A 25,128-nucleotide genomic window follows, 5' to 3' on the forward strand; every position below is an offset into this window, starting at 1 on the left:
AGTGTGTTGTAGGTCTGTGTTTCATTGGTTGTTCTCTCCCCTCTTCCCCCCTCTACACACCTACTTTTCCAGAGCTTTACATGCCCATTTTTACAGACTTTTTCCAGCTCAGAGGTGTGAACGACCAGGCTAAAACAGGGGGGTTTCATGACCCTTTAACATTAACCATTGGAGAACAAAGTATAACAATAATAATAATTTGCATGGCTTGATGTGATCTGAGCTAAGCAATGCGTGAATTAGATTTAATCACCATTGGCAGCGCAATTTATTGTAGGCTAATGCTTTTTTCTCAGTTGGTCAGAACAAAAGTGGCAGACATGTTACTTACTTGTTCAGATGACATTTTCCGGGGAAAATTCTTATTTTGGTCATACTTCCAAGACACAGAATCTGTGATTCCTAAGTACAGTATCCACACCGATGTGGTGACTGACAGCAAACATTAGATTCATCCGCGCTGAGGAGCCATGCAGTTGCACAACCCACGTAAAGATGATAATTCCGCAAATAACTGCAATTGCAGGTTTCAAACAGAGATGGCGACAAAGAGGCAAATCTTACAGACTGCATCTTTAACATTAAAATGCAGACAACACAACAGCAGGATTAATAGGATGCTGTCACCTTAAGAGCGAATGCACGCACGAATCATGCATTTTTAGTGTGTTTATGTAAATTTTTGACCATTCTTCAAGAAGCACATTTGTGAGGTCAGGCAGTGATGTTGGCGAGAAGGCCTGGCTCGTAGTCTCTGCTCTAATTAATCCCAAAGGTGTTCTATCAGGTTGAGGTCAGGACTCTGTGCAGGCCAGTCAAGTTCTTCCACACCAAACTCGCTCATCCATGTCTTTATGGACCTTGCTTTGTGCACTGGTGCGCAGTCATGTTGGAACAGGAAGGGGCCATCCCCAAACTGTTCCCACAAAGTTGGGAGCATAAAATTGTCCAAAATGTCTTCGTATGCTGAAGCATTAAGAGTTCCTTTCACTGGAACTAAGGGGCCAAGCCCAACCCCTGAAAAACAACCCCACACCATAATCCTCCCTCCACCAAACTTTACACTTGGCACAATGCAGTCAGGCAAGTACCGTTCTCCTGGCAACCACCAAACCTAGACTCAACCATCGGATTGCCAGACAGAGAAGCGTGATTCGTCACTCTAGAAAACAAGTCTCCACTGCTCTAGAGTCCAGTGGTGGCGTGCTTTACACCACTGCATCCGACGCTTTGCTTTGCACTTGGTGATGTAAGGCTTGGATGCAGCTGCTCGGCCATGGAAACATCTCTACGCACTGTTCTTGTGCTAATCTGAAGGCCACACAAAGTTTGGAGGTCTGTAGCTATTGACTCTACAGAAAGTTGGCGACTTCTGCGCACTGTGTGCCTCAGCATGCGTTGACCCCGCTTTGTGATTTTATGAGGCCTACCACTTGTTGCTGTTGTTCCCAATTGCTTCCACTTTGATACCTCTAACAGGTGACTGTGGAATATTTAGTAGTGAGGAAATTTCACGAATGGACTTATTGCACAGGTGGCAACCTATCACAATACCACGCTTGAATTCACTGAGCTCCTGAGAGTGACTCATTATTTTACAAATGTTTGTAGAAGCAGTCTGCATGCCTAGGTGTTTGATTCTATACACTTGTGGCCATGGAAGTGATTGGATCACCTGAATTCAATGATTTGGAGGGGTGTCCCAATACTTTTGGCAATATAGTGTATCTTAAAATATATAAGTGCCATTGTTTTTTTTTTTAAGGTGCACACCATTAATGTTTTTTTTTCTAAGGCATGTTTAAAAAAAATACTTAAATGACTTAATTGAACTAAGGCTTAATCTAAGGCTTAATATAAACCCTGTCTGTGAAACTACAGGTAACAGATTTTAAAACTAAAACATTATTCAAATCTAAAAAGTGCACAAAACCATTTAACATACTACACAGTATAAGTAAGTTATTTCCCATACCCGGAAATTAAAGGTGCCCTAGAATTGAAATTGAATTTACCTTGGCATAGTTGGATAATAAAAGTTCTGAGACTGTGAAAGTTCACAGACTGTGACGCAACAGTCGGGATCATTAATATGTACGCCCCCAACATTTGCATATACCAGCCCATGTTCAAAGCAAGGCAATATTAACGTCGTGGAGCTGCATAGCCGAATCATCAGACGTTCTGCAGGTATTGTGAAGCATGCAAGCAATGACAATAGCGAAAATGGCAGATGGATCGATAATAACTGTTCATGATCCATGATATCATGATATATTTAGTGATATTTGTAAATAGTCTTTCTAAATGTTTCATTGGCATGTTGCTAATGTACTGTTAAATGTGTTTAAAGTTACCACATTTATGTTTCATCATGTTCCTTACTGTATTCACGGAGACCAGAGCCATGTCGTTATTTTCATTTTAACCAGAAAAAGCTTGTAGTCTGTATAGTTCATAAATGCATCTTCATTCTTATCGAGTCTCTCCAGCTGTTTGTAGCTTTAGCCCCATTAGCCGTGCAGCACACTATCAAACTTATTCAGAATCAAATGTTAGCAAACATCCACAAAATACATGCCATACTTACGTGATCTGATATGCTGCATCACGAACAGTTCGTAAAGATCCATTCTGAGAGTTATATTGTGAACTTCAGTATTGTTTATGCAATGTTTATTGGAGTCGTTTAAAGGTGTACACACCCCAAATCAGAGCATTTTTAATGCCACCCCAAAATAGGCAGTTAAAACATGGTATAACAAAAAATCTATGGGGTATTTTGAGCTGAAACTTCACAGACACATTCTGGGGACACCTTATTACATCTTGTAAAATGTCAATTCTAGGCCACCTTTAACATTTCTTAAAAATTAATAAACAGATTTGTGAGTGTGTGTGCGTGTGTCTGTTATAGTGAAGCTTGTTAGTTAGTTAATTAATTACAAAAACAGTGAAGCTATCTCCTCATGGCTGAGAAATATTATGTAGCTTTCAGTATAACAAAGCTGTTTTATTTATAAGATTCATGGGGCAGTGGTTGAAGACCAGTTTCTATACTCCTAAATGTTTCTTTGAGCAATTTCTTAACTACATAACGTTTCCACCTCAGTAAAAAAAAGCTGTGAGTTTTGATGCGAGCGCATACAGGCACGTCTCATTCAACATGACATTAAAAAGTTGCCTTTGTGGGCAAACGTGTTGCCCTTGCCTTGTGGTGGCTTGGAATTCTATGGGGAATCGGATATATGTGTTTAGATGGAGGTCTGATGTCCAGATATCGGATATGTATCTGATTTAAAACCACATTTGGAAGTGGCTCAGAATGGATGCTGAAAAAAATCAGATCTCGTGCAGATTTTTGTGTTTACAGGTGTGCAACAAATTTCGATCTGTGTCAAATGGGAGTAAAAAATCAGATTTTTTGTGCAAGTTAAACGCAGACTACGAGAAACGCCTTAGGCATGACCAATCCTGGAAGCACCAATTATACCACATCTGTCAGTTAACATATCGCTGCTAGCGGTCCCTAATTCATTCTTGTTCTTGTTCTCAGATCAGACAACACAACAGCAGTGGCATAGATAAATAGCCAGGGAGGCACACGGTATCCTCGGCTTCATGGTTTCATCTTCAACCAGATGGAACTGGATTAAATATTTTGAATGCTCCAATCCCAATCTGACTTCTGACCTGTAATGCTTGCCTGAATCGTAATCATGCACTGTTCGTTTGTTGGCCAGAGGAGAACTGGCCCCTCGACTGAATCTGGTTTCTCCCAAGGTTTTCTTTTTTTTCCTCGCCATTCTGTCACCTGATGGAGTTTGGGTTCTTTGCCACTATCGCCTCTGGCTTGCTTAGTTGGGGACAATTAATATTCAGCAATATTACTGATATGCCTGCACTGACACCATTGTATGAGAACTGAACTGAGCACTGTTTTCTCCAGAGCTGCTGTATAGATAAATTAATAACTAATTATTTTTACAATGGAAATGAACCGTACTGAATTTACTTAAGCTCAACAATGACACTATTTTCTTCTAGAGCTGCTGTACAGCCAAAATTGTTTCTTCTATCACTGTGAAGCTGCTTTGAAACAATCTGCATTGTAAAAAGCACTATATAAATAAAGATAAAAAAAAAAAAAAAAAAAAAACTGCAGACGCTCTTGCTGACTTGTTAATTTGGTGGTACAGGATGTTGTCCAAAACATCCCAGCTTGTCAAAACTTCACGGTACTTATTCATAACCTGATAACTCTAATCAGAAATTCCCCTAAGGGATAACAGTGCAATAATAGAGTTTCTTGAGGAACTGTCTATGTGACAAAGGTGACGCAGGAGGAAAGGCAAATGGACTTCTGAGTTTTTTTCTCAGGCACAGAAATGGTCAATGCAGCAGTCCTAAGGTGCCAATTGCACTTGCAGAAAGCTGCTGCGATGATTGAATAAAAGAGGACATACAACATATTCGTGAAAACATATTTGACGAGTTTTGGAAAAACTTCTGCTGCAGCAGATTAATTAATTTTGGAGAGCCCAACCATCCCAAGACCTAGAAAGATCCCTTGCAGACTGGATAAGTGAAGGGAACCACCACACATCTTTCAGTCACTAAAAGCAATGTACAGACAGCAATATAATGAAACAATGGAGACTGCAATAACATCTCTGCACTGCAGATTCAGTCAATCTGTATTTAATTACATGCAAGGTATTGAGCATTTTATGACAGGAAAGAGAAACCATCTCAGTTCTGTGGGGATGATTTGGATGAAAGCAGACTGAGGCTCCATCGTAATATGTGCATAGACATAGCAAAGCAAAGGGGTGTGCAGTTAAATACCTTTCAAGAGGTAGTGGATTTCCTCAAAGGGGATAAGGGAGACAGTTTGAGAACCATGTTGCCAGAACTCACCAAACTTGTGAAACTGGCACTGATAGTCCCTGTGACGTCTTGCACTTCAGAGAGGTCATTTTCAGGACTTCAACGTCTTAAGACATATCTGCATTCCAGAATGGGGCAAGGATGACCCAATCATATTGCTGTATTAAACTATCACAAGAACATGTCAAGGAATGAAAATCTGGATGTCATAGCAGATGAATTCATTAAGCGTACAGCCACAAGAAGAAACACATTCTTCCTGAAAAAACTAACGCCAATCGTAAGTAAAGTAAAACTAACGCCAATCTTAGAGTACAATTTTTTTTTATCATAGCCTATAGAAGCTGTCAGTATGTTTAATGTGAATTTGCAGTGTCTAGGTTCCATTTCTGTTGTCAGGCAACAGTGTAGGCTTGGTGTAGACTGTTATAGCAGTATTGATGAGGCTGATGGTAAACAGGTGTGATGATTGAGCATAGTGAGCAGGTGGTGACCAGGGAGGATCATGGGAAAATTAGTGCATAGAGGTGACTGGACTGGTGAAAGGAGATTGTGACAGTACTCCCCCTTCCGGAAGGCACGACTCTGCGCCAAACAGAATCCGGCAAGAGAGGTTGGGAGGGCATTCTGAAGCTGTGCAAGTGAAGGTAGCTCAAAGGGCCAGGGTGAAGCAGAAGACCACCACAGCAATGCAGACAGTTTTGAAGATCTCCATGGCGGAGCAGAAAACCACCACAGCAGTGCAGACAGTTCTTTAGATCTCCATGACAGAGCAAAAGAAGACCACAGCAGTGCAGATGGTTTTGAAGACCTCCACAGCAGAGCAGATGACCACCACAGCAACTTGGATGAGACTGAAGACCCCCATGGTGGAGCAGATGACCACCATAGCATATTAGGCCTGACTAAAGACCCCCAGAGCTGGTCTGGTAGAACTGGATAGTCACACGGTGGATCAGGCAAAACTTAAACATAAAACAAAGAGAGGTTAGCATTGAATCCAGGGGCCATGTCCACATAGGCTGCTAACTTGAAGGTGTACTCCATGCACATAACAGGTCCAGCAAGGTGTTTCAAGTAAACAGGAACAGACAGGAAAATCTGATACGACCTCTATGGTCACATTGAGGGAACTCTGAGGCAGGACAGTCTCCTTGGTGTTATCCTGGGAATTCAGGGAACAGGGGATTACATCTACCTTCATGGCCCTCACAGGGTAACAGAGTATCAGATTGGTCTCCATGGCCTTCACATGGAAACTCTGAAAACAAGGGATAATCTCTGGGATGAGAGCGGGCACTGGGCTGAGCTCTAGGATGAGAGCATGCACTGGGCACTGATCAGGGGGTAAAGCCTTCACTGGACTCTGGTCAGGGGCTGGAGCCTGCACTGTACTCTGGTCAGGGGCTGGAGCCTGCACTGGACTCTGGTCTGAAGCAGATTCTAGATTGAGCTTTGGGGCTAAAGCGGGCTCATGGACTGGAGAGGACTCTGAAGCGGGCTCATGGGCTGAAGAAGACTCCTCAAGTGGGCTTATGGACTGAAGAGGACTCATTGGCTCCTATAGCAGGAAAAAACAGGTGCCAAATAATTTTTTTAAGAGCCATACAACACTGAACTTAAATGTTTAAATCACTTACTTTCAGTCATCCTGTTATGTTTATTTATCCCCCCTTTACAGTTTCAGCATTTTCATCTTGTGATTTTTCTGGGAAATGAATTTCACTTGTCACTATTTTCACTTAATACTATTATAGTTTTTATTAATATTTTGAATCTGATTAGATTTTTATATTTTCTGCTTTCATTTTTCGTTGTTTTAATTTTTGTAGTTTTTATTTTTTGTTGGTTTTAAACATGTCTGTTTAGTTTGTATACATTTTTATTTCAGTATTAACATTTATTTCAAGCAATGAAACTTTTTTTTAATGGTTTTAGTTAACTATAATAACCCTGATGCTAATAAAATCTTTATATTGAATAATATGTGTCAAATAATGTTCTTAGTTTTTATTACTTTCTGAAGCTACAACAGTTTACTTTGAATCAAAGGAAAATACATATATAAATATATGGAAATAAATATATACATTTATTAAATTTGGTTTGTGTAACCAAATAAAAAATGGGGGGAAATACTACTTGACTTTGATTAATGAACAGGCCAAAATACAGCAGGACTCTTATTTTGAAATATCTGTGCTTTACTATTGCTGCTCATTCAAGTTCAGATGAGGAAAATTCATACCTGTTCATATTTTGGCGATCTAACTCAGTGAAACTTTCACACACAGTATCTCATTTAATTATGTCAACACAACAAATGATGTGATAGGCTACTGGTCACAGAACACGCAAATAACATGCAAATTTTACAGTCATAATGTGTGAATTTGTATTGTCGCCAGTGCCGATCTCAGCAAAAATATCACTTTCAAATTAATATTTTTGGTCGCAAATGTGACCGTTTTAGGCGCAGTCTGGAGCCCTGGAGTGGATTTTGGAATTTCCCTCTCTGGATAGGACTCTAGAGAGTATTCTGGAGCGGACTCTGAAGAGCATTCTGGTTGCTGCACAGGGACTGGAGTCATCTCTGGACTCTGGATAGGTACAGGAGTCATCTCTGAACTCTGGACGGGAACTGGAGTCATCTCTGGACTCAGACGGGAGTCATCTCTGGACACGGGTTGGGAACTAGAGTCTCAGGTGTGGTGGTGGCCATCTTGGCTAAGGGCTCAGGCGCGGCGGCCATTTGAGCTTAGGGTTCAGACGTGGCGGCCATCTTGGCTGAGGGCTCAGGCACTGCAGCCATGATGGGACTAGACTCTGGAATGGCAGCCATGACGGGACGAGACTCTGGAATGACGGCCATGATGGAATGAGACTCTAGCTGCGTTCCATTCGACAGGGTCCCTACACAGTGTTCACTGCTCCCTACTCCCTGAGCACAGTATATCAGTTGAAGTGGACTTCACTGACAATAATCGCTCATTTGGAATGCCCTGCAAACGTCATCAAAGAAAGTCAACGACTGTGTCGCGCAGATTATGATATAACATAAATAGATATTATAATTTACTTTTGAATTTAAAATATATAAAATACATATACAAAAATATAGAATACATATACAAAACACAAATTGTAGTGTAATATAATCAAAACGTATATGTTATTATATACTTGTATTACAATTGCGGCTGTTAATTGACTCTTAACAGATTTGAAGCTGTAACTGTCATGCCATATGAAAATAAATTCTCATTTGGTTAACTGTATAAATGTATTCTTAATCCATTGGGTCTCATCTCGTGCGCTTTCTTTTCCACACGCAGCCGCATAGTAAACACTGAGGTAAATAAAGTAAAATAAAAAATGCTGTTTTTCAACACTTTTACTTTGTCATGCCTCTTCATACAATAAAATATGCAAATGTAACTCTCATCGCCATAACCATTCATAAATACTCTCGTTCGTATAATAATAACAAAATGTATGAATACTCAAAACGCATCCGTAAATTCCTTCATCGCAGAGCCGCTTAAAAACGCAATGACAGTTGGGTGATTTACCTCTCTACTTCTTGTGAAGTGATGTATTGATGTTCCCTGATTCCCCATGCTGTTTGCAGTGCCCTTTGAACTGAACATGTTCGCTTCGGAGTGGAATCTCATTTAAGATGGCGAAATACCCTGTGAAGTCCACTTCGCAGTCCACTTACGGTCGAATGAAACGTACCTTCTGAAATGGCGGCCATGACGGAATGAGACTCTAGAATGGCGGCCATTACGGGAGGGGACTGGTGACTTTCTCTCACTGGAACTGATGCAGAGATTTCACATACTGAAATGGATTCGTAGATTACACACTCTGGAATGGACTCGGACTCACGGACTAGAACAAGCTCAGGATCAGACTCTGGAGATGAGCACTGGAGAATGGGGAACGTCTTTAAAGCCGTCTGAACAGAAGTGATGGAAGGGTCCCTTACTTTTGCCATAAGGTTTGCGCTGTTTGAGTCAGCTTTCCTGGGTTGAGGGAAGACTGGTGACTCTGGAACGGTGCCTATGAGGGGATGAGACTCTGGAATGTCTCTCACTGGAGCAGATTCAGAGATCACAGGAAGATTGAGTGGCTTTTCGGGAGTGGAGCAGCTCAACAGAAGGGCATATAGAATGTACTGTTTCAATGTGCAGTTGTTAGTTATCCATGGCATACGTGAATACAGAGGTTCATCCAAACCTTCATGGAAGAGTGTTATCAGTTCTGTTTCGTCCACAAAAATGCAGAAGATAGCTCCAAGAACGTCTCAGCGTATTTGGCTAGGGGATAGCCATTTTGAGAAAGGGAATAACAAATTAATTGGACTGAAACATTTGCTCATACTGCAGTCTGTCTTTGGTCTGGTCTTCTGTCAGGCAACAGAAGGGGACAGACAAAGTGAGTATCAATAAGGAAAAAGGCTGCAGATGGAAAGTCAGAAAATCCACCTGTTTACAGGCAAGAGCTGACTCACTTTAGGCACAAACACTGGATTAGTTTTGAGAGATACTCTGGAGCAATCCATAGCAAACTGCATACTGGAGTTATTAAGCGACGAAGCGTGAAGTTCACTAACCCGCTTCATGGTTCAAAGAGCCAGTAATAAAGCAGCCTTAAGCAAAAGGAGCTTTAAATCAATACTATCTAGAGACTCAAAATGGGGCTGAGATGCATTAAGGACCACAGACAGATCCCACAGCAGAATCAGTGGCTTTGAAACCCTGTTAAAGCGCTGCGCACCTCTCATAAACCTGCGTACGAGCGGGTGTTGACCTATAGTGTTCCTGTCAATCTCCACATGGCACTCAGAAACTGCGGCAAGATAAACCTTAACAGTTGAAAAGGCTCTGCCCTTATCTAAAAATTCCTGCAGAAAACATAACACATTCGTAACAGAACAGAGAAAAGGAACAATGTGACTATGTGCACACCATCACTCAAACACATTCCATTTCCGATCACATACAGAACATGTTGAAGGGGCTCTCACGTTCTGAATAGTCTCAATCACCCATAGGCACCGATTTATGTTTCTGCCAGTGGGTGCCCAGCACATGAATGAAAACGTTATAATGTGGCTTAGTGATATTAAAAGATCAAATTCTGTACAAAAATAAAGCATTCTATGTAAGCAGATATGAACACAACGAATTTACTTACATGTTAAGCATTTTTCTCCCATAGCAAACCGTGGTTTATAAGACATGATATTAAAAGATCAAATTCTGTACACACCTTATAAATAAACCGTATGTGCAGATAAGCAGATAATGCAGATAATGACTTCACCTTAGGCTGGAAGAGTGTTTACTGACATTTTTCATTAGGCTATTTCTCTTGTATTCAATAAAGTCTGTGCTTATGTAGAGATGTCCTTTCTGTTTCCATTTGCACATTTACAGTAAAACACATCGATGCCACTTTTTTCATTTTTGAAGTGAACTTTTTGCCTGTATGGTGATTAGATTCACTGTTTTGCACTGCCTTGAACTTGAGCTTGAACTTGAGAACGCAACACGTCTGGTCTGGTGTGAGGCATATGGCTCTTCATCCATAGCACGCACAGAGAGCACGAATAGGCCTCTTCTTGAGCTTGAACAGACAAATACACATAAAAATATGGAATATATCAAGAATTGTGAAATTATTCTCTTTAAAGTTTGTTTGCTAGGCCTACTTATTATTGGGTTATAATTAGCTAAATCTGATAGTATTTCTTTGTTATTGAAATAAAGCCTAAAATATAGCTTGACTAAGTGATCCAACTCTGTCATGTCCTCTATCAGTATGCAATGAACATGACAGTGTTCGAATGCTTGTTTTTTCTCGACATTTTATTTCAAGTTATTTAAGTTTTTCTCAAAACGCAAGAGCTTTATTCTCGAAATTTTATTTTTTCTCGAATCATAACGACCTTATTCGACTTTTTTTCTTGAAATTTAACTAGTTTAATCTTGAGATGGTTTTATTTTTTCCAAAAAAAAAAAAAAAAAAATACAGTAGATGTAAAATGTAGCTTTTGCAATTTGTGTCAAGAGAGCTATTCATTTGTTTTGGTACTTTCCTGTGGTAGCATCTTTTTTGACCAATTGTACTTGACTTTATTATTGAAAATATTGATGAAAATTTTGTTTTACAGAGGAAATGTGCTGTTGGGTCTCTGTGCAAGTCAGAATGACAAACAAACTCATACATATTTGATTCATTTTATTTTCTTATTGGCTATAATACATATACATAAATGGAAATTTCAGGAAAGAAGCCATGTTTTGTAATGGTTAAAAAAGAAGAAATGCATTATATATCGTTATCTTGCCCTTAAAAAACCCAGGAAAGCTATTCAGACTGTACAGACGTGCATTTCTTTTCATGTCTTTGTATAATTGTCTGTGTAATATTTGTACTTATTTAAATTGTTCATGTGCATGTTATTCAATAGAAAAACCCTCAACGCTGACTATGAGCTAGTTGTGATGTCATCACAGCAAGGCGAGAACATAGGCCTTACGTTACCAAAAACAAATATGAAACAAATATTACTGTAAAATTGCACTTGCAACTGCTTGTCCTTATTCCAGCTTCTCTCTATCTGCTGGTTGTATAAAGCTTGTGGAGGTAGTGAGATGTTGTTTAAAGTTGTTATGTGTACATGACAACAATGTGCTAAAACTGGAAAAGTTTTTCTTTTGCCTTTTTTTCCGTACAGATGACAGCATTGTCAAAATGATCCCCGGCAAAAACGCCATTGTTGTGTAAATGAACGGCGATATGCATGAAAAGTTTTCCGTTTTTAGCTGAAAATGGAGTTGTGTATACAGCCTTAGAAATTAATTGTTCTGATTTAAAGAAGTTACATTAAGTGAAACAGATGAACATATGGTGCAAATCAACTGAGCAGAACAAATTTTAAACTAATTTTGGATTGTTATACAATATGGGACAATATAAGCAGCTCTAGCAAGAAATTTAAAACATGGTTAGCCCCCAAAATCAACAGATACTTAATGACTTTCAGATATCAAATTAATTAAATGATTATGATGCAAACTGAATAACATGGAGCCCTCAAAAAGGACACACTGATGGAAAACTTCAATGCTTATGCTCGCAAAAGCTTCTCAGGGGCACGCAACGCTTACACATATTGCCAAAAGTATTGTGACACCCCTCCAAATCATTGAATTCATGTGTTACAATCACTTCCATGGCCACAGGTGTATAAAATCAAGCACCTAGGCATGCAGACTGCTTCTACAAACATTTGTGAAAGAATGGGTCGCTCTCAGGAGCTCAGTGAATTCAAGCATGGTACCGTGATAGGTTTCCACCTGTGCAATAAGTCTATTAGTGAAATTTTCTCACTACTAAATATTCCACGGTCAATTGTTAGTGGTATCATAACAAAGTGGAAGCAATTGGGAACAACAGAAACTCAGCCACGAAGTGGTAGGCCACGCAAAATCACAGAGCGGGGTCAGCACATGCTGAGGCGCACAGTGCGCAGAAGTCGCCAACTTTCTGCAGAGTCAATAGCTACAGACCTCCAAACTTTGTGTGGCCTTCAGATTAGCTCAAGAACAGTGCGTAGAGAGCTTCATGGAATGGGTTTCCATGGCCGAGCAGCTGCATCCAAGCCTTACATCACCAAGTGCAGTGCAAAGCGTCGGATGCAGTGGTGTAAAGCACGCCGCCACTGGACTCTAGAGCAGTGGAGACGTGTTCTCTGGAGTGACGAATCACGCTTCTCTTTGTCTGGCAACCCGATGGACAAGTCTGGGTTTGGCGGTTGCCAGAAGAACGGTACTTGCCTGACTGCAAATGTAAAGTTTGGTGGAGGGGGGATTATGGTGTGGGGTTGTTTTTCAGGGGTTGGGCTTGGCCCCTTAGTTCCAGTGAAAGGAACTCTTAATGCTTCAGCATACTAAGACATTTTGGACAACAGTTTGGGGATGGCCCCTTCCTGTTCCAACATGACTGTGCACCAGTGCAAAAAGCAAGGTCCATAAAGACATGGATGAGCGAGTTTAGTGTGGAGGAACTTGACTGGCCTGCACAAAGTCCTGACCTCAACCCGATAGAACACCTTTGGGATGAATTAGAGCGGAGACTGCGAGCCAGGCCTTCTCGTCCAACAACAGTGCCTGACCTTACAAATACGCTTCTAGAAGAATGGTCAAAAATTCCCATAAACACACTCCTAAACCTTGTGGAAAGCCTTCCCAGAAGAGTTGAAGCTGTAATAGCTGCAAAGGGTGGGCCAATTCCATATTAAACCCTACGGATTAAAAATGGGATGTCATTAAAGTTCATGTGCACGTAAATGCAGGCGTCTCAAAACTTTTGGCAATATAGTGTATGTAACTAAACTAGTAGCAATTAATTTGCAAAACTAGTGTAGTTTTATTCCATTTCATATATTTTCCATGACCAGTCATTTAGGGGCTTTGTAGAATTAGGACACAATAAAACAGGTCAATAAGTGCTAATGAAATAAAAATAAGTTTAATCAATGATTAGTTGATGAACTCTGTTCACTGTGACAACTTGTGATTATGTTTCTTTTGTCCTGATTTAATGTATATGGAACAGAGCTTTTATTGCTCTTTATTGCAAGTTTTTGGGTCACGTTTGGTGAGGACATAGCATCGCACCTGAAAGGGATGGATCTGAAAATGAACTACTTACTGTGATTTCGGACATGCACTTTTTGTATGACCAAGCAGAGAACCTAAATAAGTGAAACTCTTTCTACATGAATGACATTGATACGGCTTCACTCCAGTGTGGATCCTCTCATGTATTTTCAGATATTCTGGCCGTTTGAATCTCTTGTCACATTGTGAACACTCATAAGGTTTTTCTACAGTGTGAACTGACTGGTGCAGTTTCAGTTCAGAATCTCTAATAAAGGACTTTCCACACTTAGAGCAAATATGATCCCTCACACCGCTGTGTCTTTTCAGATGTATTTTTAAATTGCCCATCTGCCTAAAACCCTTTCCACACAAAGAACACACATGAGGCTTCTCATTTGTATGAAGTTTCACATGGTCCTTCAGGGCATCTGCCCTAAAAAACTTTTTACCACAATGATCACAGTTATAAGGTCTTTCTCTAGTATGAGTGCGCAGATGTACTTTAAAAACACCGGCCTTTCTGAAACTCTTCCCGCACTGATCACATGTGTAGAGATTTTCTCCAGTGTGGATTTTTATGTGATCCTGAAGGCTTGGTTTTCGTCTGAAACTCTTCCCACACTCATCGCATGTGTGCGGCTTCTCTCCAGTGTGGATTTTCATGTGTTCATTAAGGGTTACTTTTAGTTTGAATTTCTTCCCACACTGATCACATGTGTGCGGCCTTTCCCCAGTGTGGACTTTCATGTGTTCGTTCAGGTTTCCTTTATGTGTAAATCTCTTCCCACATCGATTACATGTGTACGGCCTCTCTCCAGTGTGGATTTTCATGTGTTCGTTAAGGTTTCCTTTTTGAGAGAAACTTTTCCCACACTGATCACATGTGTGTGGCTTCTCCATAGTGTGGAATTTCATGTGTTCGGTAAGGCTTCCTTTATGTAGAAAACTCTTCCCACATTGATTACATGTGTATGGCTTCTGTACAGTGTGGATTTTCATGTGATCATTAAGGTCTCCTTTTTGAGTGAAACTCTTCCCACACTGATCACACATGTGTGGCTTTTCTGCAGTGTGGATTTTCATGTGTTCAGTAAGGTTTCCTTTCATTGTGAAACTCTTTCCACACTGATCACATGTGTGCGGCAACCTATGCAATCTTGTGTGAAAATTAAGATTTTGTTCACATGAGAAACTCTTTCCACACCGAGGGCAGGTGAAACATTTTTGGGTTTTTCCTTCCAATGAGTCACTTAAAGACATTTCTTCAGTTTTGACATGATGTTTCTCCTTCAATTCAGTCAGTTCTCCAATCTCCTTGTTCGCCTCCATCAGGTCTAAAATGAAAGTAAAACAGTACAATAAGTTCCTCTAGTTTGATTTTCAGTAAATCATATAAAAAACTCAATGAGAGAAATGAGAAGCAATTTTAAAGCAACTGTTTTCAATGAATCAAAACAACAGTACCTGATCATATTAGCCTTTAATTTTTTTTAATGTCTTTTCTTTTTAGAGGTACAAGTTTGTTCTGATAAGATTAATGCCTTTAAACACAGGTACCAGCACACCTCAAACCATCATATTCATTATTTCATAGGTCTTATGATTTTCTGCAACCACTAAATCTGATAAACTGCTTGAAGTTTTATAACTTTACTGAAGAATCAATAATAAACACTAACCTATTTGTTCTTCAATATCTTCCTGTTTTAACCTGCAGGGTTCAGGATCATTTATGTTCTCCATGTTCTTTCAAAAACTCTCCTTTACTTGTAGGCTGATTGGAATATTCCAGCATTTACTGGTGAATTGCTGTGGGAGGAGAAGACCTGCCAAAATCAAAAATAAATTAGTTATTAAACTGATGCTTTCATTAATCAACACATTTTAAGCATGTTTTGTGGTCATCGATCTAACTGTAATGTCAAAATGTAAAATGTTTTCATTTGCTTTAAAACAAATTTTGTTTGTTGAAAACATTAAATGTGGTTTATCACAGACTGTATACTTTGCCTCAGTCTATGGACATCAATGTGATCTGTCGACATCAGCATACCAAATGAAGTAAAAATAGGGACTATTGGCATGAAATTAATTTTTCAGCAGCTCTGCTAATAGACACTCCTGAAACAAGCCTTTAGTGAGATAAGAGTCATTAACCACAGTTAAAGTATCGTATAGCAGTATAGCATTAACTTTAACAAACATAATCATACACAAACACCACCAAAGAAAAAAAATCTCTAAGGTCTTTAACAGAAATCAAGTTCATCACACCGTTGGTTACTGTGCTAAATGTTTTTTTTTGTTGTTGTTTTTTTTCCAGCAAACAGATGCCAGAGGTCCATGTTAGGGCTGGGTATTGACACAATTTTCACAATTCGATTAGATTTCTATTCACAAGCTTGTGATTCGATTTACGATTCGATATCGATTATTTTGGAAAAAAAAATCTCTCAACTAATGTTAGAAACTATCCAAGGGAGTCAGCTGGTACTTACATTACTATAATACGGAAGGTTAAAATCAACTTATTTATGTACAAAAACTTAAATTACACTCAATGATGTTTTTGTTATAAAGTTTTTTTTTTGTGATTATAATTTTTTATTTGAAATAATAACAAAAAAACAAAAAACAAAACAAAGCTAGAATAGCAGCAAAAATACTGATAAAATAAAAGGATATAAATATATTAAACAATACTTTAGGGTAATGTAAATTTTTGTTATAAAGTTATAATGCTAACTTTAAATTACATAATCATATTTCTACTCCAATTCGTTTTTTGAAATATAAACATTTAAATTGTGGCTGCCTTAACTGATTTATTCAAACATGCATTAAATATTGAAGAACATTAAAAATTATAATGTAATGTGGTGCATATATTTATTAAAATGCTCCTCACTAGAGTTCATTTTTCTAGCGGACTAATGAGTTTATGGTCACTGAATATGGTTTTTCTGAGGTAAATGTGATGTTATGTGACATTGTTTACAAGCTGCTTTATTGACGTCTTTCCGCGGTTGAAACACTGATTGAACGATTACATGTGACATAAGGAATTTGGTAAGTTGTACTGTATCTTTTAACATACTTTTAGATGTTTATTAATGTTTATTTCGCACTGTAACTGGTATTAAAGTGGAGGAGATGATCAGTTCACATGCGCTCCGTGCTGCCGCTTCTCTTGAACAGAGCTGCACTACAGCGATCTGACACACCACATTAAACAGCACCAAAAACGGTATTTATTTTTTGAATCTCATAATAAAATGATTGTCATTTGAAATCTGAGACTTTGCTTCACGTCTTTCCGCGGTTGAAACACTGATTGAGCGATTACATGTGACATAAGGAATTTGGTAAGTTGTACTGTATCTTTTAACATACTTTTAGATGTTTATTAATGTTTATTTCGCACTGTAACTGGTATTAAAGTGGAGGAGATGATCAGTTCACATGCGCTCCGTGCTGCCGCTTCTCTTGAACAGAGCTGCACTACAGCGATCTGACACACCACATTAAACAGCACCAAAAACGGTATTTATTTTTTGAATCTCATAATAAAATGATTGTCATTTGAAATCTGAGACTTTGCTTCATATCAAAAGTAACAAAGCACAAAGATTATTGCAATGTTCTGTTCATTCATCAACTGAAAACAGGATAGACTAATCGATTCTTGGGATTTAAGAATCAATATCGGTTCATAAAAATGAGAATCAATTAAAATCAAGAAATCAATATTTTTTTTTACCCAGCCTTAGTCCATGTACGTTTTACCCATTTGAAATCCTATCTGAAAATGAATACTGCAATAGAAAGTCGGCTTGTGTTTTCGTTTATTTTAACAAATGAAAAGTGAGATTACAGCTCGATTTCTCTTTTTTCATTTGTGGTTTACAAATTGGTTTATAGCTTCGATATTTCATTCGCACATGTGGGCACCACTGAAATGCACCTTTCATCTGATTGGTCAAACCTCTCCATCTTCAGTAGTCTTATTTCTGTCAGGCAGAGTAAGAGTCAGTACAGCACACTGACAAGTCTCACCTTAAGGGCCTGTTGGGCTAGATTCTGCGGTGTCTTCCACGCGTCGGATCTAGTCAGGCTCACGTCGACGGCAGTTCACCCAATTCAGCATGTTGAATCTGCAGTGGGGCCGTCAGTGAGAGAGATCAATCTGATTGGCTGTACAGTTTAGCAAACAGGTCAGTTCACAAGAATAAAAACGAAAGTGATAGAAGCGAGCAAAGAAGTCAAGATGACACAGATAGAAGGCTGTTCTAATTTTATGTCATCTTACCTGAGCATTCCAATACAAGAATATTTTCATAACATGAGCCATCTGGAATGAAGAAAGTGATCAATATTATTGATATTCAAAATGGTAAGCAAGCGCTGCTTTGTTTACGGTTTGTATACAAGTCAAAATCTGCTATGGAGTAATAATGGAGCAATAGTTTTAAAAGGCAATTTTTCACTATAATTTACCACAAGATCTGCATTTTCATGAGTGTAAATTAAAGATATTTGTTATAAGAGACAATAAAAACAACTTTGTGCATCAAAACCACTCCTTTCCTGGTAAAAAATAAACTTGATTTTCAAAAGTCAATAAATTTGTAGTCTAGCATAGCCAGACCTTCAGACTGATGGCAGAAGGTCTGGACTCTATCGCAGCTTTTATTGGCCAAGGACCGCCCAAGAGGATGTTTGACTGACTTGTAACGTAACCAATCACAGTTCGTTTTGTTCCACGTCATGTTTAGGGGCGTGAAAATGTAATGTCAATGTCCGTGCAATAACAGACCGGCGTGCATCTATAAATGATTAATTCAAGAATGTTGTGCAAGTTTACTGCAACAATGGAGCTACGAACTTCACATACTTTTGAAAATCCAGCATTAAGTTGATTCTGATAAGCACTTGTAAACTCGACAGCGTTTTTCTTCCACGAGGGAGTTTAGCGTCACGGTATTTGTTTCCAGGCAGACCATTAAAGAACGCGACACACGTGTCTCCTGGACCAGAAAGAGTATAGAACCCAAGAGGCGTAACTCTGATGCTTTTTGGGTAACAGCCACTAGGTGGCGCTTCGGTAGCGCGGGCGCCATTTTGGGGTGAAAATGCCAACTGGACAATAGAATCCATCACATCTTACGCACCCAAAATCGGCAAATCTCACAGCCAAATCAGAAACGCAATAGAAAATTTCTCAAATTCAGTAAATTTTCTGACACCTACAGTAAATGTTGTATTGTTTTAGCCTATATATGTTTTATGTTATCAGCTGTGGAATCCAACCATTAATGTACACATCTGAGGCCACGTACACACTGTAAGTTTCAGGAGTGACAACCGCATTTAAATGCGGGAGTGAATCCCCTAAATTATCATTACATGTATGTACGGAACACGACTCACTCTCAAATGTGATGATTGACAGCTTGAAACCATAGCAATGTTCTGGCGTCTCTCGTGTTTGGTATCCGTTATTGTAACCAGAGTAATATTACAGTGACAAAACACTCGTTATTTTCAGCAATTTAACTAAACACACTAACACAGTCGACGTACGCGTCCTGTTTTGTTTATGCTTGTACAGCCCGTTTCACACAGAACATGCTCTTTCTGTGTTGCCATGGTCACTCATTATAAGCGTTTTGGGCTTGTTGTTTAAGCTCATCTCATATAAAGCGAACGGGTTTATGGAGTTGTTAAAGTGAGCAGACATAAATCGCGATATTTTGGTCTTATTTTAGCATAAAGCATATGGATTTATTTCGGTTTATTATGGGCTTATTAAGATCTGGCAACACGAATGAGTCAAGGCTTGTGCTTTCCATGTGATTCACCGCGCATACAGAAGAGAAACAAGTGTCCGATGAACGTTAAAAAAACGTCATTAACAACTAGTTGTTCAGTTCGGTTCCGTACACACTGCATATAATTTCTGTAAATGCGGTTGTCACTACCTGTATTTTTCAGGAGTTAATTCGGTTGTAGAATGCGGTTGTCACTCCGTATTTTACTGAACTGTGTGTGTACAGAACGTGATTAAGCATTAAAAGGTGAACTGACAACCGAATTTAGCTGCAGTGTGTACGTGGCCTGAGGTAACGTAGTTAGCCTACTTTATTGAGTATTTCCATTTTATGCAACTTTACATAGGCCACGTATACACTGTAAGTTTCAGGAGTGACAACCACATTTAAATGCGGGAGTGAATCCCCTAAATTATCATTACATGTGTGTACGGAACACGACTCACTCTCGAAAATGCGATGATTGACAGCTTGGAAACCATAGCGACGTTCTGGCGTCTCTCGTGTTTGGTAACCATTATTGTGACCAAAGTAATATTACAGTGATAAAACACTTGTTATTTTCAGCAATTTAACTAAACACACTAACACAGTCGACGGAGGCGTCGTATGTTGTTTATGCTTGTATAGCCTGTTTCACAGAGAGCGCGCTCTTTCTGTGTTGCCATGATCGCTCATTATAAGCGTTTTCGAGCTTGTTGTTTAAGCTCGTCTCATAAAGCTAACAGATTTATGGAGTTATATGCAGACATGATTTGTGATATTTTGGTGTTATTTTCAGCATAAAGCATTTAGATTTATTTCGGTTTATTATGGGCTTATTCTTGTTCGCTGATTTTTCTAGCAAGATCTGGCAACTCAAATGAGTCAGGGCTCGTGCTTTCCCTGTGATTCACCGCACATAGAGAGACACATCTCCGATGAACGTTAAACGTCATTAACAACTAGTTGTTCAGTTCGGTTACGTACACACTGCGTGGAATTTCTGTAAATGCGGTTGTCACTACCTGTATTTTTCGGGAGTTAATTCGGTTGTAGAATGCGATTGTCACTCCCGTATTTTACTGAACTGTGTGTGTACAGAACGCGATTAAGCACTAAAAGGTGACAACCGAATTTAGCTGCAGTGTGTACGTGGCCATATTTACTATTAACAGTAAATTAATAAATTAATAATTAATAAAGTTAAGATCACCATGTTTGTAGTGTGATCCAGGGGTTTAAAATGTACAATATATTTCAGACCTAGTGGAGTAATAGTAATAGAATATTACTCCACTAGGTCTGAAATATATACGTTTTAATCCCCTGGATCACGCTAAACATAATGACCTCATAGAACATGATGCATTGCTGTGTCTGTTATCTCATAATTCCCACTTTTGGCTGTTTTTTTTTTTTTTTTTTTTTTTTTACATAGTCTTGCTTTAACGGACGTTAATATAAGACAACACTGCAAAAACAGTTTACTGTCAAGCTGTTATATTCTGTTACATATTTATTGTCCAACATTCCCAATCTTTCTGATGCATGTCCTTAATTTAATTTCATATGTTGGTATTAATTCAGCGTTTATAATGCTAATACTTGAACTTCAAAGAATTTCAACCCAAACTGACTGGGTTTCTAGAGAGCAAAGGTTTTGTGAAAAAAGTGGAAAACTTAAACACAAAGTCCGTTAAATAAACTGTTAAAAGGATTTGATGATCACTTTATTCTGTGTTGTCAGCATTCAGGTTGGATTTTAGCTTTAATGTACTTTTTTTTTTTAACAAAGCAGCTGATATTGCCATAGAAACTAGTGGACTGCCGAGTCGCTTTCACCCCAAAATGGCGGAAGCGTAGGGCTGCTGCTGGGCGCTGGTGTTGCAATGGAACGTTCTATTGAGTTTCACTCTTGTCAATATAAGTTCCTTGTCCTGGACATCCTGTATAATTTAACCAACCAGATGACAACTTCGAAACTCCTTATATTTATATAATAAAAATACATTTAATATAGTTAACCAATATTACACAAAGAGTGCCGTTTTTCTCCAAATATCAGCATGATTACAAATGTGATATTGATTTTATACAGCATACAGTTTAATGAACAAGAACTTAATATCAAGTGACTTACATTTTAGACACCAAATCGCCTGTTTCGCTATATTCCGCCTATGAAAATAGTTCCAAACAAAGTCCACAGGATTGTTTTGCATCTCTTGAGCAACACTTCCTGAATGAATCGGTTGAATCTCAATGACTCACTCATTAACAGTGATTCGCTGCCACCTACTGGAGGGTTTAATTTCACATTTAAAGTGTCTTTTCATTTTTTAAATAATTTAAAATAACAGTTTTTAACGTTTTATTTTTCAACATTTCAAACCATTATTTAAGCATCTGTAACTACTCTTGACTGATTAACTTTAATAAAGTTTAATCCATAGTTCTATAGTTTTACATTAGATTACAATTTCTGTAGCTTCCTGTTTAAACCTACATGAAAAACTTGAAAAGCACCGTTTATTTCATTTATTATATGTTTGTTCTGTTGTATATATTTTTGCTATTACTCATTATTTGATTATTTGTTACTATTTTATTACTTCCTGTTTATTTGTCTAACAATATTTAAAATTTAAGTGAGTTAATCTAGTAGCTTTTGGTGTGGTAACCCAATTTATTTAAGGTTACATGTATCAAAAACAACAAAAGCAATAACTAGGCTTATTTTATAGGCCCATTCTTTTTTACTTTATTAATTTTTTTGTTGTTGGGCAAGTGAAAATTTTAGCAGGGCAAGTCAAAATTTGAACCACTGGCCCAATTGGGCCAGTAGAAATGTAATTTATTTAAGCCACAAAATGAACTTCATTCCTTAAAATAATGAACTACAGAAAAAGCATTTTGAACGTCTCCAGCATGTTAATTACCCAAAAATCAAACATATTTCACCCCTCACACACGTTATCACGTCCGTCAAAAACTTAGGCTGGCTGTCAGTTGGAACATCAGAACTAAAAACATGGGCAACACACTCACGGGCATCCATCACTTCACTGAATACTTGCCAGCTAAGAAGGAAGCAAGAACTGGCAGCGATTATCTATGTACTTGGCGATATCAGCTAACCAAGCTCTTTTTATAGTTGGGTGTTTTATTTGATTTAAATATCTAAATGTTAGTGATAAGAAGAAAAACAAAAAAACTTTTAGATATCAATCTGCATATGTGATGGGCATCGATTATGCTCATCTTTTCTCACTCCTTTGAAGGTATCTTGAGTAAAACGGCTCTATATTTACAAAGCACATATAAAAGACCTGAGCTGGAATGGATGCAACCTGTTTTACAGAATACGGAAGTTTGTTGTGCATAACCCCCATTATTCTGTTGCGCAGAACTGAGGAAGAACTGATGACGGCACGGTTTGAAGTTTGTTTGACCAATCAGCAAAACGCTTCATTACTGCCCACATGTAGAGATTGAATAGAGTGCTGCAGGGATGACATATTTTTGCAGGCCAAAACCCACATCCAAGTTATCATTTTTAGCACTTCTGGTTACATAGTCCCATTTTTGGTTACATGCCTGAAACAATATATTCTATGGCATAAAATACATCAGTAATACCCTTTTTTTAAAAGCTTTTACTTGTCTTGAAAAAGGGGGTTGCTAACAAGTAGCTAAATGGGATTACAGAGTTTGTCGGGGATATTAAACATCATTAGCTGAACAGGTAAAACTCTTCTTAGCCTAATCAGTACTCAAGCTTGCCACAGCGCACTTGCAAATGTAATGATTATGAATGTGTCAAAAATGTGAACGTGAAAAAACAGCAGAAGACTAAATATTTTAGTTTAGACAAGTCGACGCTGCTGACTCGTCATCTCCACAATAGTGGATGCACCTACATGCACCTGTGATTTAATTGAATTATTCATGACTCTAGCAAGACATGTTTATACATTACCTTTATTGTAAAGAAGTACAGCTGGAGAAAAGTAGTTGTAAAGATGCAGTTTCATTTTTATGTTTCTGGAAAATAAGTTGTGAAAAAAAAAAAAATACATTCATTGTGAACTATCATTGAAGAAGCCCGCATCTATCTCTTTTCTTTCTTTCACTATTTCTTCCCCTTTTCAGGAGTACTACACACATTTCATACGGATTACATAATCTGAGAATATTTGTTTTCCGGTTAACAATCGCTTGACATTTCAAGCTTTCTATAGATATATTTCTCATTTCTGTGAGGCAAGTATACACTGAGTTTTGGTGAGAGACAGAGATGGCAGGAAGCGCATCCTGTTTGTTTTCTTTATTTTACAAAGGCACAATGTTTTCTTGTTATTTACACAAATAAGAGTTTACACAAATAAAAGTACCTTTATAGTTTTGAATGATGCATTACTCTTATCTGTATGACCAAAGTATTTTAAGTTGTTTCCGCTGTTATCAGGAAAAAAAATGCAAGTGATTGCATCGGCGCCTCCATGTCTTGCAGTAAGCGCGCTAATACTTCAGCTTTCACACTCCGCATGAATGTATATATTATGTAACATACATTGCCTTAATCAAAAAACTGGAACATTGAGTGTTAATATTTCAAAGTGATTTCCGTCATTTTGACAGACAATAAATATTATATTTACCTGCTTTAGAAACATTCCAGTAAACACAGATAATATAGGGATTAGAAGTGAAAAGGGGAGACAATTACATTTAAGCATCAGTGTGAAAACAAACCTGATGCTTTTTTCACACTGTTACAGTGAAATACAAAGGAGAGAGAGAGAGAAAAAAGGAAAGAAAATAAACAGGAGGAAAAAATGGCAGCGACTGAAAAGAGCTCTTGCCATAGATATTCTTGTTATACCATTCACATTAAAATACCAAGCTTTACTGACGTCTGTAAATAAATTACATTAAGGAAATTTTACAGTTCATTCGGTCAAACTGACGGATTTTATTATTTGTGATTTGAAATGACTTGTTTCAGTTTTTTTGAGTGGAACTTCTCCAAACTGAATGCCTCCCATAATCTAAAACGCAGTAGGCTCGTTAGGAAAAAGGTTTTGGATTTATTATTTCCATTTGGTGTATTAGAACAAAGTGTGATGAAAAAAAAAAAAAAAAAAATGAAAAAACGACATGAGGTTAGTTTTTTTTAGATTCTTTTTATGTTTATGAGAAGGGTCGAAGATAAATAAATCAAAACAATTAAAGACAAAAACAAGAAAACAAATTATCCGAAGGCATACGGACCGTAACGGGACAGCCAGAAAATACGCACAAATAGCGTTGTACCCGTTAAAAACAATACAGAAATGACCCGGAAAATGCTGCTTAAACAAACTGTGTTTTCATAATTGTATAACGAAGCGCCGTAAACTACTTACCTCAGCTCAGAAAACTGGACGCTGACTTGGGGGCGGGCGCTAATGGTGACTTCTTCTTCTTCTTCTTCTTCTTCTTCTTCTTTAGGGTTTAACGACAGCTTGCATTCATTAACATTGCACTACTGCCATCTTCCGGGTTTATTTTCCTGTAATGTCCATTACACTATATTCTCCTCATCAGTCCTTGTTAAAAAACTGCAAATACTTCTTCTGCCTTGTTCATTCTCAGCACTTTCTTCTTGTCTATTCCCTCCCCTATTTTTCACAGCACCAACTTTATGTCTCCCTTTAGTCTCCCTGTCCCACTGATATTGCCATTCTCTAATGGCTTCTTTCCAT

The 25,128-nt window shown here is 38.2% G+C and overlaps 1 protein-coding gene across 7 annotated transcripts; it reads right to left on the minus strand.

Annotated features, from left to right (window-relative positions):
* Positions 1–11,124: 11,124 nt before the first annotated feature.
* Positions 11,125–24,880, minus strand: LOC127503038 (gastrula zinc finger protein XlCGF57.1-like). 7 transcript variants are annotated; one of them, XM_051876567.1, is made up of 6 exons: positions 24,790–24,845; positions 23,361–23,425; positions 17,878–17,919; positions 17,625–17,722; positions 15,248–15,394; positions 11,125–14,902 (listed from the first exon to the last, which is right to left on the minus strand). In XM_051876567.1, the coding sequence occupies exons 5-6, from the start codon at positions 15,309–15,311 to the stop codon at positions 13,614–13,616; spliced, it is 1,353 nt and encodes a 450-aa protein (XP_051732527.1). In that variant the 5' UTR covers positions 15,312–15,394; positions 17,625–17,722; positions 17,878–17,919; positions 23,361–23,425; positions 24,790–24,845; the 3' UTR covers positions 11,125–13,613. The 7 variants fall into 7 exon arrangements, with proteins under 7 accessions (XP_051732527.1, XP_051732531.1, XP_051732526.1 ...); XM_051876571.1 differs by having other exon boundaries at positions 17,625–17,762; positions 24,790–24,844; XM_051876566.1 differs by lacking the exon at positions 23,361–23,425 and having other exon boundaries at positions 24,790–24,880.
* Positions 24,881–25,128: the final 248 nt, after the last annotated feature.

Source organism: Ctenopharyngodon idella, chromosome 2 (assembly GCF_019924925.1).
Source record: "Ctenopharyngodon idella isolate HZGC_01 chromosome 2, HZGC01, whole genome shotgun sequence".
Classification (NCBI taxonomy): Eukaryota; Metazoa; Chordata; class Actinopteri; order Cypriniformes; family Xenocyprididae; genus Ctenopharyngodon; species Ctenopharyngodon idella.

Coding starts and splice junctions, on each gene's coding strand:
- LOC127503038 (XM_051876566.1), bottom strand. CDS start 15,311: ATGGAGAACATAAATGATCCTGAACCCTGCAGGTTAAAACAGGAAGAT. Junction 14,903..15,247: donor AGATATTGAAGAACAAATAG/GTTAGTGTTTAT, acceptor CTTTCATTTTAG/ACCTGATGGAGGCGAACAAG.